Below are 19971 nucleotides of genomic sequence, written 5' to 3' on the forward strand. Positions count from 1 at the left end.
TCAAGACAACTAGTACCTGAAGCCAGCACCTCCTTCTCTTTTGTGCTCCATGCACATAGTTGAATGGTTTGTTGACAGCTTTTAGGAGGTTTTACATTCACAAATCCTTTACCTATGAGGTAGACTATGTGATTTAAGAACTATGTGATTTAATTTGATTCCTTCTATCTCATGACAGTTACAGAACAGCATATTATCAAGATCGGAAACCTAGAAGAACATTCTACTTTTAATGTTAATTTTCTCTCTCAGATTGAAGACACTATTAAGCTTAAATAATAATGGAACTATTTCATGGCGCTTTAATGTATGACACCACAAATAAGTTCATAAAATAGTAATTACATTTGCTCAGCCAAGAAAGCACCTACACTGACACGAAACCAGAACTAATTACTGTGATGTAATCTTGCCAGCAAATATGGCAAAAGCATTGTTTTCTGACCACACTAACCATTTTTTGACCTTTTAAAGTTCAAATTAGTTACTGTCCTGGTTGCTTATCTTGAATTATTGCCATAACGGTTTATTGTGGTTTTTGTTAACACTATTTTTGTTTCATTTATTCATTGATAAAAATGACGTTTTAAAGTTCTCTAAAAAGATCTATCAAGGTTTTAACCTACAAATCGTAGCACAACCTTGTGCAGCTCAGGATGGTAGACTACATGAAAATAAACTTCGACGTTTGGCACATTATGCCCTCTGAGATTTGCAGAAGTCTCAATGCAGTTCCAGTAGCTGCAGCTCCACAGCTGGAGGTAGTAGAAAGTTGTAGTATTACCTACAAATATTCTACAAAGCAAAGTGTAGTCAAAAAAACCCATATAGTTTAATGCCTTTAGGTATAGATATTTTCGGGATCAGAGCCGAAAGACTAACAATATTTCCAGTCTGAATTTTTCTGAATTCCAATCTGAAACTTCTGGAACCTCAGTGGAAGAGCAATTTATTTGGAAAAAAAAAAAAAAAAAAAAAATCTTACAAGAATTTTTAGAAAAGGTCAAACACATCTACGATACTTCAATAACTACTCCATCTTTATAAGAAAATATCCATGTTAAAGAAATCATTGTTCAATATTTTTGTAGAGCTTTGCAATTTAATTCTGAACAAGCAAATACAGATGAACAACTTCAGATCAAATCTTCCCCAAATCTTACAGTAACGTATCAAAAGGCATCAAAATATAGTTTTTCCCAACTGAGATTTCCTTTCCTCCCTCAAAGAAAAAGGCTCTTAGAAGACACCACTTCTGCCTGTGGCATTACAGTTAAGGCAAAAGGTATGTATCTGTGCTTTAGTCCAAAATAGCAGAGGAAACAGAAATTGAAATGGTGACTGGGGAGCCAGGCGAGGAAAAGACAAGACCTCATGCAACAAGATCAGATCTATCCCCGTTCTAGTAGATCTGAACACTTCATAAAGAAAGCTGAAAATCTGCATGAAGTCTGTGGGAAATGAAGGGTAAAAATATTTAATTGCTTTACAATTGTGCCAAGCCCTTAAAATTAACCACAAGAAGAAATTAAAAGTACTTTTATCATCATATTGTATTTCTAGGGTTTTTTATTGTTGTTTTGGTATTCTGTAGGCAACATTTTCAATTTGAACTCGATAAAGCTCACTGGTAATTTACTTATGCCAGAATTATTAAAATGTGTAGTAATGCATTTTTATACGTAACAACTATTTCCAAAGTGAATACAAAACATTAAAAAAACTATGTAAATATGAAGCCTCTTAAGTAAATATTAAACAAATTATGCACTAACAAAAATTCTTATACCAGCTTAATTTCTAGAAATTGCCTACATCATTCTATCTCAAACCAGAGCTAAAAAATCTCAAATCAGCCTATCAAAGGCAGGGTCTGAGCTGAATTTATAATTTTAACATTTCTGAAATTAACTAACATTATTTTCCCTCTATTTCTTGTAATCCTACTAGATATCTCAGTGACTGAATAAAGATATTAAAAATACCATTATTTTGCGATTAATAGATACATTTGATATCAGGGTACTTTTTTTTTCTGCACTGTCTAAATCACTGAGGTGAAAATAGAGGTGTTGACAACCAATACAATCTTCCTATTGCAATGGGATACTATCTCTTTGAATGGTGAATGTTTGTCATAGCCTTTAGCTAAGAGCCAGATTAGGGAAATGGGAGGGTTAGCACATAAAAGACATTCCTTTCACAGAGTAAAGTATTATGAACATTCATTCAAGTTACGCATGCCAGTTTTTAAAAAATGTAAATATAGATGTTTCGTTACCACCAATTAGTAGCAAAGCATTTGTTTAACATGCTGCTAAGCACTCATGTCCTTTAGAGAGAGAAAAAAAAATCAACTGACTTAAGCATCCACAAAACACAAATTGGTTACAAGCTATAGATTTGTATATTGAAGATCCAAGAACAAAACCTTGCTAAAGAAAAAAAGCAGAAGTGGATTTACATTCAAAAACATGTTACTGACTTGTAACATTTGAGTCATTTATAAACTTTAGGGAAGAAAATAATTACCTGGTTCTAGTACTTTTAAAAACTTTTATTATACCTGCCATTTATATTTTATCCAGCATCTTTTATCATTTATTTTTATTTTATCACTTATTTTTGTATAATAAGAAACAAAGAAAAGTCCCACAACATAATTTGATATCCAAATACTTGCAATGTGAACTGAATAAATGCAAAGTACACCTAAATTACTTACAAATATTCATATTACATTCCATTTCGAACAAGCTGAAATACAGAATACACACTTAAGATTGAGAGAGGACCTTAAATTCCTATTGTTTATAATAAATCCTTACTTCACTTTCCACCTAGCAAGTTTTAGGTGTCCTTCAAGCACTGCTATTAAATGCAGACATTATAGATGCAACATGAGATTAGAAACCCCCCACCCAATCTATTTCTAACTCTGGAAATAAAACTACTGCTTTGTTCTAGCAACCTACATATAATCAGAACCGTGTACTATGGGCCACAGAAAATCAAATCTTACCAGCAAACGCGTCTTCCATTGAATCTTAAGATTCCTCCTAAAATGCCAGAAGAGCAGGTACTTCCAACACCACAGAAAGTCTGCACACTGCACTTGTCCAAACTAACAGTCAGGCAACAGCTGCTCAGTTTAAAGCTACAAACTGTGGCAAAACGCATAACTGACATGCCTTGTGTAAGCCATGAAGAAGACATGCATTTGGCTGGCTCACGGGAAGGTCAGGTTACCCCACCTCCCCAGATAAAAGCTGAAACACTGGGATCTGAATGGAAGGAAGTTCAGATATTAAGGACAAGCATTCACCCTGCTAAGGCTTAAGAGCACTTGATTTTGACAGCAGATTTATAAACAAGAGCGATTTAAATTCTGCTGGATTTTTGTCTTTAAATATATTAAGAAATAAGTTAGCCTACACCCAAGCTTTTGTACAAGTTATATTTATATCAATGTTGTTTAAACAGGCCAAAAGCAATAAACGAAGTTAGTTTTGTTTTAGGAAACTTCAGCTGAAGCATTACAAAAACCGCGACATGGGTTTCTTTATTAGCAAATGCCCTACCTTTACAGCTATCATGCACTCTGCCTTAGGGTCTCCAATAAAAGGCAACAGCATTAGCTTTAATGGGACAAAGGGCTATGACTTAGGCAACAATCCAAAAAAGTTTCTTTGAGAGGCAAAGAACAAGAAAACCTCCCCAAGGGTTCCAGAACTGTGATTAACTGTAAAGAAATTACAAATAGAGGGACTTAAAAGGACAGCATAGCCTTTCAGGCTGCATCTATGTTATTAAACTACATAAAAACCAATACTCTGCCTCAATCCCAGCAGCCATTAATATCAGGCTCTGGCATTTTTATCACTTCTTGTCTTCATTCTAACCTTAGCCTTGTCTATACACAGTTTACATCATCTCTACGAGCAGCAGGACTATATCAGTGAAAAGTTCGTTATGAAATTTGCTGGAGTACACAAGACTGAAAGACAATACACCGCCACAAGAAACCCTTCTCCGTTTCCCCAGGAAGTCTGAGAGTATGATCCGTGCAGAACTGGAATGCGAGCCGTACACTTGGAGTCACTTTGTTTATACAGTGAATATACGTCTTGTCTGAAAAACCTCTACTGGAGGAAGAATCGTGGAACCCAGCCAACGCACCATTATTTTTTCATTGACAATACCAAGCATATTCTTTCTTAATTGGAAGATTGACAATTTAGTGTTGCTTCCAACTTCCAGCTGAAAACTAGCATACTTTGATTTGTGAATAACTCATGTTAAATATGATAATACAAAGACCCCCACAGGGATACAGCACAGAATTTTAGAATTAGTTTTATTTATAAATATAAATTTTATTAATGCTATCTCCCTATAATAATACAAAATAAACCATCAACTTAAAAATTTCTCATTATAGAGTCAATACTAATGAAGTTTCCACTAATTATAAAAGTAAATATCTGAAAACCTAAAGAAAAAAAAACAGATTCTACAAAGAAAACTGTACAGTGTATCTTAGAATTTAACCAAAAAGACTGTGTCTGGATATAAATAAACCAGCATTATCCTAGAAAACTTGATTTTCTTCTGATTTGTTTCCTAGAAACAAAACTTCAAGGGAATCTTTAGAGATGACTCGAGTCATCTTGAGGCTTGAGGTCCTTGGGGTTTTTTGCTTATGATTGACATGCTAACATAAACATACTGAAAAAGTTCCATTCTACACTTTAAAAGTTCTCATGGACTTTTACAAGGCCCATTCAAACAAATGTTCAGACCTTTAAAATAATAAACAATAATAAGTGGTTTAGGGATTAACTATCCGCACTTAGTATCCCATTGCATTTTTCCTGAAGACTAATTACTCTCCATGAAAAAAATAAGAAGTTTGATTTTAAAGTTAATATCACTTTGCACAAACTTCTGCTCTCTCAGCCCTCCTCCACAGACATTAGTGTGTCCTTCATTCCCTTCCTCGTAACAAAGCTTTAACAGCACAGCCAGACTCATCCTATGAATTAAACTCTTTTTTTGCTGGTGGAAACAACAGCTACAGACTACCAACAAAAATACTGCTGTAAGCCGAGACCCAGCTATACAAGTTAAAGGCTCGTCAGTGTACCAAACTGCCACATAATAATACTGGAATTACAATCTATATAAAATGATCCAAAACTCAGTTCTGTTTCTTAACTGCTTAGCTCTATATACAGATTAGGATATCCAGATCCAGACAAACGTGAATTTTCCCAAACCATGAGTATGACATCTGTTCTGTCCGAATGAGCAATTTTACAGATTAAAATATTTTTTATTTTTTGACTTAGATTACTTACACTAGTTAACTTCAGCCTACTGCCTGTATCAATTATGTATCTTTTCATCTTGCAGTAACATACTTTACTGAACAGAGAAAGAGGACTGTAAGGACTGGACAAGCTATGCTGGCAGACCTTAATTCTTTGTGCCTACAGTGTATTAAACATGTTGGATTGAGGGAAGTTTTTGTTAAATTAATGTTGGCAAGGATCCTCCTTAAGTCCTTCTCCTACTGCCCTTGGTGTGACCAAACTGGCTGCAACCAGGCCTGACCAGACGGTGACAGGTCTGGGAGACTGACTACAGTGATCTCTCCCTTCTGCCAGTTTACAAAGACAACCATCGTAGCCAGCTTCAGATGGTCCCAGGTGTCCCCTGGCTATAGCTGTCCTCCCAAATCTTTCTCCCTCTTTCTGCCATCTCAGCCCTGATCTGTGCTTCCTGCCATGACACTCCTCGTTCTGCCCCTGGCCACGTGACCTGCACTTGTTCCTGGTCTTCCTGATCTACATCCCGGAGCCAACCAGGCAGCATGAAATCCTTGGTCTCCTGACCTATACCCATGCCTCAGTCCATATTATCTACTTACTGTCTGATGTATCTCCTTGATTTGATTTCCTCTCCTACAACGCATTGCCTGACCCATCTTCTTACCTTAGATTCTCAGCCTGAGACACATTTCATCTTTTCAGATCTTAATCTCATCTCATTTGGCTTCATCCCTCACTCTAGCTGGTCTTAACCTTTCGGCCCAAAGGTTAAGCAGATCACAGACCAGCTAAATCATGTTGGCCTTCTTCATTCTGTGCACATAAAGCTTGTATCACATACAGCTGTCAGACAACTGGCCCAGCGTCAGGGATTCTGGAATTTCCCCAGTATTGTAACAACAGGCCTTGTGCAAAGGGGACAAGAAAGAGCAGTGGGAAAAGCCACAGAGACTTGGGTCCTGTTTGCTGCCCAATCTTTGCTGATGGCAAAGTCTGATTACAGAAAAAGCATAATCTCTGAATACTGAGGTATGAATGAAGTAGGTTTTCTTAAGATCAATATACTCTGCCTGCATGTTCATGACAAATTAGTTTCCTTCTGTTCCTGGTCAAAAATTTTTGTTGTCTTTTCAACAAGCTCCACGTAACCTTTCCCTGGAAGATGAACAACACTAATCAAGGATGTAGTCTGATTCATATCACTTCAGAAAGTGGCATCAAACTTAAGCAGCTTTGAAAGATGCTGAAAAGAATATTGATATGAAATGCTTCCCGTCTGCTTCATCCTCATACACCTCTTTTCACTTTCCTTTTGCTTTTCTCAGATTACAAAGCTACAGAAGTTATCCTCATAATGGGGTTCAGGGGCAGGGGTGCAGGGAAGGAAGGGCACAAGTTTCTTACCAGCAATGACTCTGGATACAGGCATCAAATACAAAGCACGAACACTTTCACATACCCTAGGTCCTTCCTTAAGATTTAAAAAAAGACCCAAACCTTTTTTTCCACTTTCTGTAAAAAAACTATCAACATCACTTGAACTGTGACAATGACTGAGTCTTCAAATGTGATTCCAGGGAAAGTTCTGGCCTGCTAGCAACTACAAACCAACTTCTGTAACAATTAATTGGTAAGAAACAGAACGGGCCGAGGAGCAGGATCTCCTCTCAATGGGAAGAAATCTGGTTTCAATCCAAATCCCATTGAAAGACATTCTCGAAACTTCTTACTAACCAGGAATTCTGAGTTACATACAGAGGTGCTAAAACAGTGCAGCTGAACTGCCTTCATGTTCATACATGAAAATCATGTTCTCTGTAGTAACAAAGATGCTGACAAGGATGTGAATGTCACTGACCAGCTGTGGGAACTCCAGGCATCTGTGGTTCCCGGGAGTCCACTCTCCGACTGTCCCTGTGCTACAGGGACCAGAGTCGCAGCTCCTCAGTCGGGAGCCTAAGAGCTCCATGAGCCATCCGAGAGCAAGGCTTGCATGCTCACTGCTCCAGACCCAAGAGATGAGCCTTCTACAGAGCAGGCCCTACAGGAGTTTTTAAAGACTTTCAGTCCCAGATCCACTGGGAATTCTGGCTTCGGAGGTCTGGTATGTTTGGAAGCCTTCCATGGAACTAACACTGGCAGCTGATCTGCCCACAAGACCATCCTAGCCCCGGGGACTCAGAGAATTTTGGGACCTTAGCTACCGAACAAAACCTTAGAACAGTATTTCCTGGAGTTGGACTACTCGTGACTAAGGTTCATTGCTCAGGTCACTAAACTCCTGAAGGACTGAACACTCACAGTGTGCTTAGTGCTAAGGAGACATGAAACCAGGAGCCTTTCCCAGCATTAGGGACTCTCTGTTTGCACGATCCCTATTTTTTGAGCACTTGATCCCTAGTTTCAGCACTTTCCTTGAGAGTCTCCCACCTCTGTAAAAAGCATCTAGTCTGCATAGTAAAGGTCCATACACCATGTTCCATGTGCTACTCCGAGGGCTTTAGTGACTAGGTGAGAGGGTAGGAAAAGAGCTCTGTCGGCTGTTTTAACTGTTTTGGATAAGGTATGACAGTAAGTCATTCTGCTCTCCAAAAATAAAGGTAAACAGCTTGCATGAGTGAAACATTGTGGTGCCATTCTGAGTACCACTGAGTTAAAAAAGAAATTTAAAAGGCACTAAAAATGCAGTTCGTGAAAAGCCAAAAGGGGAAGCAACCAGGCTCTATGCCTGCTGCCCAGCCACATGCCCATGAAGTGATATTCTACAGTTTACCATCATGCATTTAAAGACATGACTACACTGAGCCTATAAATGAACTCAGTAATAAACACTACAGATTAGCTAACTTGTTTATGATCATTATTTTTACAAGTAGAATAAAAACTCTGTCTTTCAGGCTCAGATAGAAACTTCTTCTCAAGAGAACGATCACTCTCACTGAAAAAATTGCACAGGTGGATTACTCAACTTTTCCTTTTAGTACAGTCACATGTCTGTTAGTTCCTACTTCTTCCAGCACGTCATGTCTCTGTGACAGCACAAGAACTTCCAAAAGAACATGGTCAGTAGACAATATTCCCCAACCCTGAAGAAACAATTTGACCAAGCTGTTTCCTAATTTGGAACAGAAAGAACTATACTTATTTAAAAAAAAAAAAAAAAAAAAAAAAAGTCTTACAAGCCATTAAACAGAAGTCTACAATTTCATGTTTATTTGCAGGATAACTTATTTAAAATAAATCTTGTTTCATACACATTATTAAAAGACTTTTTTCTTCAAATTTGTCACTGATAACTCTAGAGTAAGATGCATACATAACCCTCGTACTCCCAAACATTTTACAAAACTAGAATTACCCAGATAATCCATATTTTTCAGTCAAATAAAAATAGAATCCTCTTACACTTAAGAATTTATCTGCATAATGCCTGCACAAAGGTAATGATATGTTTAAATAAAATACATGACAATACATATGGGCATTAAAACCTAAAGTATTAATTACAGCATGTTTAAAACGCAGTTGTATTTTGCCTATGCTATAGGTAAACATTCTGATGAAGTTCTATTAACTCATTGAACTGAAATGCATAATACATATACAAATCTCTAAGGCAATTTAGAGATCTCAAACTCAGGACTTGATTTGACAAAATGAAGCACTCAGTGACAATACTAGGCCAAGGCGACTTTGCCCCTTATTGTTCCCCTTTTACAGGATTTTTGGAAGTGAAATCCGTTTCTAGGAACAAGAACTCAGGAAGAAGAGAGAGGTGATGAAAGCTGATGCTGGCATTGCCACTTACCATCAGTTCAGAGCCTCAGGTGTGTAAATTTTTATTCTAATACACAAGAGTATTTGTCAGTGTCTAACACTGTAAGTAGTAACATGAAATACATCAAGTCTTCAACAGTACCTTTACGTAGCACATCTTTACAAAGTAAAGATCTGTTGAACTGGATCCACCACAAAAATGTTTTACTATAACTACTTCATAACCATTAGCCACTTCTTTTCAGCTTTTATTTACAGTATTTGTAGGTACTACAGCATTGATAGGACACAAGGGAAGTTTGAATTCAAATTTCTGAATGGCAGAGCAGTAACTACAGTTCAACAATTCTTTTCTTTATGCTTATATAACATTGCAAATTACTTTTGAAGATATTTTAAAATAAATTTATATAAACTTTTGTTTTCATAATGCATTCTACTTCCACCAATGTCAGTGCTATTGGTGTTCACATTTTCATTTGCAAGTGGTTCCTTTTACTTATTTGAAGTAATCAATACAATTGCTGCCCTTGGGCATGCCTGCCTCTAAGCGAAGTATAGTGCAATGATACTCAAACTACCACCATCTTGGCTAGTGCCATCACCAGCAAGGTGATATTTTAAAGGATTTTAAAGGATTATTAACTGGGGCTGCCTATATTGTTTCCAAACCCACCACTACAGGGGATTTCCCTGTATCATGAGAATACTCCAGTCCAGATCTGACTGAGTCAGCAATAGGTCATGTCTCTACACCACACTATCCTGCACAAACCAGACATCTATAATTTCTTTCTTTCTGAAAGAAGTGCTCTCCTGCACTTCCATGAGGATCTTTATGCTTGGACCTTCGACTGTATTATGACATCTTTCTACAATGCAAATCCTTTATCAAGCACAGTTTTAAAGGAAAAACTGTAAGACAGGTTCTAAGACAAAAACTAAAAAATGAATAAATATGCTAATTAATAAACAAATAATTAATATGCTTGATGTTTTTGGGGAAGCAAGCCAACACTTGAAAACCTGTCCTGTCACAGCTTGCAAAACAGAGTAACAAGAAAGATTTGCTATTCTTGATCAGAACAGTTGAAACAAAACCAGAGAAGGGGTCTTTCCTCCATTCTTCAACAGGCTGAGCAACACGAAGAAACCCAACCTACAAGATAATGCTAATTTCCTGTGGCTCACACTAATTCGAGGAAGTGCACAGCACTGAAATTACTACATGGGCACTCACAACCTCTGACTGTGAAAGCGAATACTTCTTTTCATCTCTCGGCAACATATGACACTTTTAACATAGATATGATGCTGTCTTGGCTGAGAAAGATTGGTAGGGCTCTGAGGAAATGCACAACAGTCTTCACTGTTTCTGGAGGGCTACATACCACAAGTGCTGATAGAAATACCACCTGTAATATTGTACCAGCTTCGTCTGGGTCAAAGTTTGTTTTCTTCACAGCAGCTGGTATGAGGCTACATTCTGGATTTGTGCTGAAAACAGTGTTGATAACACAGGGGTGTTTTAGTTATTGCTGAGCAGTGCTTACATGGCGCCAAGGCCTTTTCTGCTTCTCACCCCCCCCCTACCCACGAGTGGGCTGGGGGATGCACAGAAGCTGGGAGGGGGCACAGCTGGGGCAGCTGACCCCAACTGACCAGAGGGTCACCCCACGCCGTGTGGCATCAGCATGTAACGCTGGGGGAAGAAGCAGGAAGTGGGAGACATTCGGAGCGATGGCGTTTCTCTTCACAAGCAACAGTTACACATGATGCAGCGCTGCTTTCCTGCAAAGGGCGAAACACCTGCCCGCTGATGGGAAGTAGTGAATGAATTATTTGTTTTGCTTTGTTTGTGCATGCAGCTTTTGCTTTATCTAGTAAACTGTCTTCACCTCAACCCATGAATTTCCATACTTTTACCCTTCCAATTCTCTCCCACATTCCACTAGGAGGGAGTAAATGAGCGGCAGCGTGGTGCTTACCTGCCTACCAGGGTTAAGCCACAACTACTAAACTACACCAGGATCAATATATTCCCTTTCTGACACCTCCAAACAAGTACTAAGTTAAGTGTTCCAACAACATGCTGCATTCTGTGATAAATCCTCCATTGCATTTGACAACAGAGTTGTTATCAATGTCAATTAAAAGTTCTCAGATTTAGATGAGATTAGCTTATGGCTGAAGTCAAATCCACAAGCAAAAGAAGATGCTGGACAGATGAAAATAATGTTTTTATTAATCCGCATAGACAGGACAATTTTCTTTCTTAAAAGGTACACACCCATGAATGATAACCACAACTCTGAATTCAGAATACTGTTGGGTTCCTTGGTAATGTTAATGTCTTAGTTAATAACATTGCCAAGTAACACTCTACAAATGCTTTTAGAGAGGACTCAGTTACTGCTACCTTTGTCTTGTCATTTCTCAGATATATTAAATCACCGTGACACACCTGAACATGAAACTTCCACATCCAGAAAACTTCAGTATCCTAAAACTGCGGCACATCTCTTCCTCAACACAGACCACTATAGTGAGTCATACCTAGACCACTACAGTAAATCAAATCTCTACTACCTACACAGGTTGTCTGTGGAATTGCACATCAAGTTCAAGATCTTTGCCTTTTCTTTAAGGTCTCACTTGCCTGGGCTCAGAATACAACTACAGAAGCATACACCATAGAATACAGGCACAGCAGAGACCCCCAAACTAGCGCAAAGTGTACTGGTACACAGAACACACATGTGAGGTCACTAGCTCAGGCTCAATAAAACCATACAGCCATATTAGCATGTCAGTGAGCAATGAATGCAATGAATTTGTACCAAGAATGCTTCTGCCCTGTTTACCTTCCAAAACTGACCAAACTAAATCAGATAATGGTATTCTTACTGCATGTGAAGACGATCAGCACAGAAAGTTAGTACGTAACATCCATTCTTCAATAGGCATTTTCCACATAGTCAATACGGATGTTGCTCAAAATGATCCAATATTAGAAAGATGATGGATCCGGAAGAAGACCAACAATAAATCAGTAATTAATTGTACACACTTACCATATAATGCTATGCTGACAGCTAGTTGCATCATAACAACAACAACTGAATAGTGTATATACTCCTTTTTTAATTCCTGAACCAAGTCAGCCCATGAGCAGGAAAGCTTGGTAAACGAGAAAAACTGTACAAAGGAACACCCTAACAACAATGGGTTAGGCATTAACTTTGGACGCAGACAGGAACGTTTGTAAAAAGAAAAAAAAAAACTTAAATGTGTCTGTTTTGTAATAAGAATCTTTTCAGTTTTGCATGTACTTTCACTTTATTAAACTAACATAGCTAGTCATTATGACACATAATGATTTCAGAGGAAAATCTTCGAAAACAGGAAAAACTTTTTTATCGGTTAACTTCATATATGAGTGTATAAACCAAGAATATTACATAGTATTATATATTTTGCAATACACCCTATACTTAAAGTGGACAGGGTTCAAAAAATTCAATCTTCATTACCTTTGAGCATTGTTCTTCCAGTTGATCCTCCAAAGATATTTAAAAGACCACTTCTTGCTCCTAATGATGTAGTTGCTTCTAGTAAAGCACCAGTTATATAGTTAGAGAGTGCAGTCCTCTGTAAAGTGGCACGGTATTGACAGCAAGCACCTGTTACACATGGTTTTACACAAAGCCCATCACCTTTGCATATACAGTCTGTATCAAGTGTTGGGAGCTTTCTCCGAAGATGAGGAAAATATCCAAAAGTATCTTCTGCTCCTTCTTCTTCTCTCACTGTATTGAAGATCTGTAAAGAATGCAAAAGCATGAACTGTCAGATCATTTGCTTAAGGTAATAAACTGAACATAAAAAAATTCCTAACTAGCATGACTTCTTGTAAAGTTCAACAGCCTCTGCAAAAACGGCCCTTTGTTAAAACACTGCATTTATGCCTTAAACCATAAATATCTACAAAACCAAAACTGATTTGTGAAGATTTTGAGTTGGGTTCCCAAAAAGGCTATTTAAATAAGATGCCATTCTGGCTTTCAATCTATGGTTAAAAGCATTCTAATGAAAACTATGAAAAATGCAAGATCAATACGTCTGGTAAAGATTTAAAATAAAGAATATACACAAAATTATTTCTAAGACTATTAAATCTATTGTACTTTCAGTAAAGTCTTACAGATACCAGTAGCAGAAAAACAGATCTGCTCAAGGTTTGCAGTTTTTCTTGCTGAGTGGGGAGGGTTTTTGCAAACAGAAATGGTTTTAATCACTGTGAGCAATGTTTCAAAATGTTCTGGTGTCACATTCATTGCATTACTTCCAGCCTACGCACAGGTCCTATATCTAACATTGGTTTAGTATTCTTTTTCCAATATTTGTGCTAACACACTAATGAACTTCAGTGTGTGGCTTAGCAACTAAGTAATGTTTGCTTATTTAAAAGAATCTAATGATCAAAGCAAGAATCTGGAAGAAATCTTTTCATTTAGCATACAAGGAGAGACTTGATTCTTTGCATTCTTGTATGCTGACTTACATTATTAACATTAATAATTTGTTTCAATTATCTATGCTTTATAATCACAAAATGTAAACTACCAAACCAAAAATTAATGTAGGGAAAGGTCATAACATCTGTTACCAGGACAGGTGCTGAGACAATTTTCATGGGGTTGTTCCCCATCAGTCCTTATATGTGCACAAGAAATAAGCTGATGGCTTAATGACTGCTTTTTGTGATTAATGGCTTGTTTCTTGTTGCCATCCTTCCCCCCATATAAACAAAATACAGCTATCCGTCAACACAGCAGCAATCACATCCAGTCCTACAATGCAAGCGCTCATGTGCTCAGTCCAGTGGTAAGAAACTGTCTGCACAGCCTGTGCACGTCAGGTGTCAGAGGCACCAGCACCTCACCCCAGAGGACACACGCCGAGCCAAGCAGCCACAGAGGGAAGCGGCTCCCGGCACAGGGATCTACACACACATCCACTTCTGCCCCAAGACCCACGTTTACTCGGCCATGTAAGTGAGGAGGGTTCACATACCCGGCTCCTACAAGGTGTCCCAACCTCTACAGACACAATCACAGAATCACAGAATAGTAGGGGTTGGAAGGGACCTCTGTGGGTCATCTAGTCCAACCCCCCTGCCGAAGCAGGGTCACCTACAGCAGGCTGCACAGGATCTTGTCCAGGCGGGTCTTGAATATCTCCAGAGAAGGAGACTCTACAACCTCCCTGGGCAGCCTGTTCCAGTGCTCCGTCATCCTCAGAGAGAAGAAGTTCCTCCTCATGTTCAGACGGAACTTCCTGTGCCTCAGTTTGTGCCCATTGCCCCTTGTCCTGTCACTGGGCACCACTGAAAAGAGCTTGGCCCCATCCTCCTGACACCCACCCTTCAGATATTTGTAGGCATTTATAAGGTCCCCTCGCAGCCTTCTCTTCTTCAGGCTGAACAAGCCCAGTTCCCTCAACCTCTCCTCGTAGTGGAGATGCTCCAGTCCCCTCAACACAAGCTGTGAATGATGTTGTAATTCTTTCATCCAGGTAAAGAAACAGAGAATAGCAGAAGCTTTGATTCAGCTGCTAAATTCAAAATTTGGCAAATTTTTTACTTCTTATTTATTTTTTGCTATAAACCAGAAAATCAAATACAATGCAATATTTATTAAAGTAGATATTTCTGAGCTTTAATTTTTGTATTAACAATTTCTTGGGGAAAAACGTAAAATTTTATTCAAAATACAATAATTTCTTAACTAGTAATGTAATTCAATGATTTGAAAAAGAGCACTGACATATTTATTAACATAAAATTAAAAAAAATCACGTTGACTACAACTTCTATAACTCAATTCCATTAGAAATACGGCTTCTGTGATTCATTACACAGTGAAATGCTACGGTATCCATCTCACCCCCCCGCCAATTTTCCAAAATTTATTTGGTGCAAGGCTTCTAGAAATATTAAGCCTTTACTTGAGCCTCTTTATCTTCTTTTCTTTGGTCTATAACAGTTTTACGGACTCTTAGACTCTCAGTAAGAACACTGCTCATCTACCTTTATTCAGAAAGAAGATGCACTCTCAGAGGATGCATTATCTGGATAGGATATGTGCAGACCTTTTAATCAGGTAAGTGTCTGCAAGGAACAGTGGAATGTGAATATGACCCACCTTTCCAAAAGGTGTCCTATAAAACAGTGGACCTGGTTTATGCATGGATTATGAGCGTCACACATAGCAGACATAATTAGTCTTTTTAGCTTGTTTAAAAAAATACTTAGTTAATGAAAATAATTTAACTTCTCAAAACTTCAGTTACTTTCCCAAATATTTAAAAAATTGGGTTCTGCAACCTATAAAGGCATGTTCTGTTGCCTACACAACTAAAATTTCTTTCAGCTGCCAAAGCAAAGAAACCATTTGTTGACAGAAGCAGGCGACAGTGTTTTGCTGGAGAGATTATACATAGAAAAATGGTGTTAATCTCTTTTGTATAAAGTAGACTTCGGGGCACTAGCTGTCTCCAAAGACTCTGCAATTCATGTAACATTTTCAAATACTGTTTGTTTTGATGTGTTAAAGCTCTGCATGTGTTACTTCTGCTGTGAGCTTATGAAAAAATACAGACTTACAATGTGTATACTTATCAGGCACTGAAAAGAACTGAAACAAACAGTAGAAGAACATATCCCCTCAGGTAACTTAACAGGGAAAATCACCTTTCAGTGAGATCTCACCAGACAACTGGGGAAACTTAATCTTGCCTGGGAGACAAAAATTTGATTCCAAGCCAGGGCTCACAGTTCATCCCGGCAGATGTAGTTATATTGATCCACATCCCTAGCAAAGAATGACTACTTGTAATTAAAAATGAATGGGAAGCAAAAAGAGTAAAATGCAGCACTAAACTGACAGCTACCTGTCAAAAACTGATTCACAAGGGTGTATCACTCCTGATTCACTTTTGCCTTCCATATCAAATTAAAGATTCCAAAGCCATCTGCAGTCTGATGCTGCAGTATCTCACATACTATATATCGAGCAGTAATTCACAAGAAATTGAGGATAGTATCTGGACCTAAAAGCACTGCAATATTAAACGTACCTCAAATTTCTTTTTAAGTCATGCAAAGCACTGAGACCTACAAGAAAGAGTTTAGGATAAACCCTCTTATCTATACCACTGTAATCAGCACACATGTAATGGTAAAATTTATATGCAATTATAGTACCTCAAGACTTACTTTAGACGTTAAAAGCATACATTCTAATACTTGTCTCTTTTTTTCCCCACAATACTTTTAAAACAAGAAATGAGCTGAAACAGGTAACTCCATTTACTAATACACAAGTATTCCAATGAAAATACACTATGGCTTTGATAGATTTTTACTTTCTTCTATTTTTAAAAAATATTTTAACAGTAAATTAAAAAAAAATAAAATTACTTGCAAAAATTTTCCAGAATACTAGAGAAGAAAAACATGTCCTCCAACTCAAAAATTAAAATTAGCATTAAAGATTAAATTCAAGCAGAATTCCATCCTTGTAGTTTTACAATCAAGTCCATATTTGGAAAATAAATGGAAACAAAACAGATTTTTCAGCTCTTAAAAATGTATGAAATAAATCATCAAAACTTGACTTAAAAAAAACTCCTCAGTTTAGCTTCTAGTAACTTAAAATGGTATCTGCATGTTAACTTTCTGATAACCTTCAGGCAATAAAACTTTCTTACAGTGACAACAGACATATTTTGTTAAGATGTTCTGCATAAATAACTATAAGAACACGCAACTCATGCTGGCCTTGAAACTATTCCGCCTTTTTCTCTTACAATCTTTTCTTCTGTTTAATCATAACTACAATTGCAGATTGCATTATGACCTTCTCTCCCCACACATTACTGAAGGCTCGCTATGTAAAAGTGGCTGAAACCTAAACACCATAGCCATTCTTAGCCCTGCAGTTTATTACAGATATTCCCCCAAAACAAAACTAGAGTTCATGGGTGCTGCTGTACTGGCAGTACTGGATACAGCAGCTCATAAAAATAATTGTTCTGATTTCCTACTTATACTTACATGTATTTCTTCTTGTTTACTGTCATCTTTTATTTATTTCTCTTTTCATATTTTTTCTGCTTCAAGTATTTAGCTTAGAATCTGAGGACATCATTTTGCCAAACACTTAGCAGCTGCTCAGCGCATATGAAATCCAGAAATTGGAATTAAGAACAGACCAGAGATTCCCGTTATTAAAAATCAGGCTTAATTTCTCTAACTTCATTATAATAATCATAGAATTGTAAGGGTTGAAAGGGACCTTAAAGAATAATGAAGTATATGTGTACCCAAAAAGTTCATTGTAAAGAGCAGCCACGAAAAGTTATGCTTATTGCTACCACACTACAAAAGTAACAGAAAATAGGCCCTAATGGGGCTTTAATAATTCACTGCATTGTTTCTGACAGGCATCTGTCCAAACTCTTTCTAAAAACTTCCACTGATATATCCTGATTGATCAAGATGAAACACTGAAATGTAGGGGGGGGGGGGGGGGGGGTGGGTGCTGGTTTCATGACCAAGGACCGTTCCAATCGCTTTTATATGTATTTATTTCACAACAATGTAATTCAAATATGTATAGTATGGAATATGACAGCAGTCTGCTATGAAAAAAGCACACTGGGCAGAAAGAAACGCATACGTAGAGTGAACTGGGGAGGGGAGAAGGGTGCTGAAATAGGAAACATGCTTACCAGAATAAGAATTTGCTCAAAACAAAAGCAACAGGCATTAATGCACGGTTAGTCAATACCTCACTTCTATGTCTCCCCAAAAACGCACTCAGCATCACACTTTGGAGAACTTCTTTAATCAAATTTAAAAAAGAGGTGATGCTGATAGTCACTCCATTTTCTGGAGGATCTTGGGTATTCTCAGACTTATCTCATTCAGATTATGACCATTCCCACATTGATCAGTCCACGACGTTTCAAGATCATTGCTGAAGTACAAATGTGGAATAGATTAAGAAATGCTTTTTTGTAAAGATGTTGCCTACCCAGAGCCAGCACTTGTCACTGGCCAGTTTCTTCTAAGGATGTTGTAGGGTCGGGGGGGCAGTTTAAACAAAAATGAAAGAATATTCTATTACTCCTTACCATTCTCACCTTTTAAAAAAACGGTATTATAAGTGGAAATAAACAAATTTCCTAATGAAATTTCTATTAATAAATTACTTATCCAAACCTTCTTACCTGAAAAACTGTTCATCTAATTAATCTCAAAATACCGCTCAACATTATTCTGTTTAAACAAGAGTGAGGCCATAGGCCAAGGAACATTTCTTTTAGCTACAAACACAAAAGCCATTTTGGACAGAATTATTTTTAACATTTATCCCTTGATCTAGTTCACTGTGAGAGAACTAGTCACTTCATTACTCTCCAAACAATGCTATGTTGCTAACCCCTTGATTTTCAAAACTGCTGAAACAAACAACTGTCAATTGGGATCTGCAGAAATGCTGAAAATCAAACCAATCTATGGAAAAAGGTCTTCCACTGATCTGGGATTTAAAGTCAGGTCATGTGAACTCATACAGATTTCTAAGCCAATACCAAATAATTACTGACCTTGTTGTTAACCTAGCTCATATTTTCAAAAAATAATTCCTGCTGTGCAAAAATAGAAATTAATCACACCATTTTGTACAGTCAATTCTCCACTTTCCATTTACAATTATCTAGTCTGAGTAAATGTTAGAGGTACAAAGATATTTGGATAATGGTCTGAAGGCCAGCCCTGGAAAAGCACTGCAAGATTTCCAGCCTAAGCTAGGTCCAGACAAATTACCCATTTCTCAGCACTGTGTTTGCCAGAGATCCCATTTCTGAAAGGCTTACTTGCTTGTGCATGCTTATTGCTTACAGCACCACAGAATCTAGTTACAGTGCTTCCCTCACCAGCTTCCTCTCTGTGGTCTCATAAAGCTCAGGCATCTCTGCAGAGAACTTCACTACAAAATTTGGTTAGGAAGACAGGAAGAAATCAGATTCTGTAAGGAAGGGATGTTTACAATGTCAAGGGAAAAAAGCTCTTTTAATAAAACTTTAAAAGCTACAGCAAAAATGGGTCTATCGTATTTTTAATGGCTACAGCTAAAGTCACCAATTAAAATTTTGAAAAATATTTTACTTAAATTTCAAAAAAATGTAGATGAAAGATATGCCTAAAAGAAAAAATATTTAATATTGAACAGCAAGTTAACAAATGTCTGTATGCAACTTCATTACAACTCAAACTTCCTATGGCAAAATTGCAAATGTATACACTTTTTTTCTTAAAAAAAAGACTGATAAATTTACCTTTTTTTTTTAACAATTTTACATCATCTGTCTGTTTCAGGACAGAAGCTTCATGTTGCTATGCATTAAGTATGCATTCCAAGGGATACAGCTACAAAATTACATTTAAAAAAATAAAGACGGTAGCAGCAGGAGAGACTGAAGGTAACCAAGTATTGGTTCAAATGTTCTGCACTCAAAAAGATCAAAGAATGACCATCCCTACATGACTTTCATAGAAGAAAATGAATGGAGTGCCACAAGTTCAGTATGTATACTTTTCTGATTTTCAGGAAGAAAGAATTAATGAACTTTCTAAAACACAGAATCACAGAATGGTTTGGGTTGGAAGGGACCTTATAGATCGCCCAGTTCCAACCCTCCTGCTATGGGCAGGACACCTTTCACTAGATCAGGTTGCTCAAAGCCCCGTCCAGCCTGGCCTTGAACACTTCCAGGGACAGGGCATCCACCT

The 19971-nt window shown here is 37.5% G+C and overlaps 1 protein-coding gene across 10 annotated transcripts in view; it reads right to left on the reverse strand.

Annotated features, from left to right (window-relative positions):
• Nucleotides 1-19971, reverse strand: part of PLCE1 (phospholipase C epsilon 1) — a 167386-nt gene that overhangs the window by 79874 nt on the left and 67541 nt on the right. For all 10 annotated transcript variants that reach the window (XM_075423432.1, XM_075423434.1, XM_075423437.1 and 7 more), the window contains one exon: nucleotides 12644-12932. In XM_075423432.1, coding sequence (XP_075279547.1) covers nucleotides 12644-12932 — 289 coding nt within the window. The remainder of the gene's footprint in view (nucleotides 1-12643; nucleotides 12933-19971) is intronic.

The sequence above is a fragment of the Opisthocomus hoazin genome, chromosome 6, assembly GCF_030867145.1.
Source record: "Opisthocomus hoazin isolate bOpiHoa1 chromosome 6, bOpiHoa1.hap1, whole genome shotgun sequence".
In the NCBI taxonomy this organism is placed as follows: Eukaryota; Metazoa; Chordata; class Aves; order Opisthocomiformes; family Opisthocomidae; genus Opisthocomus; species Opisthocomus hoazin.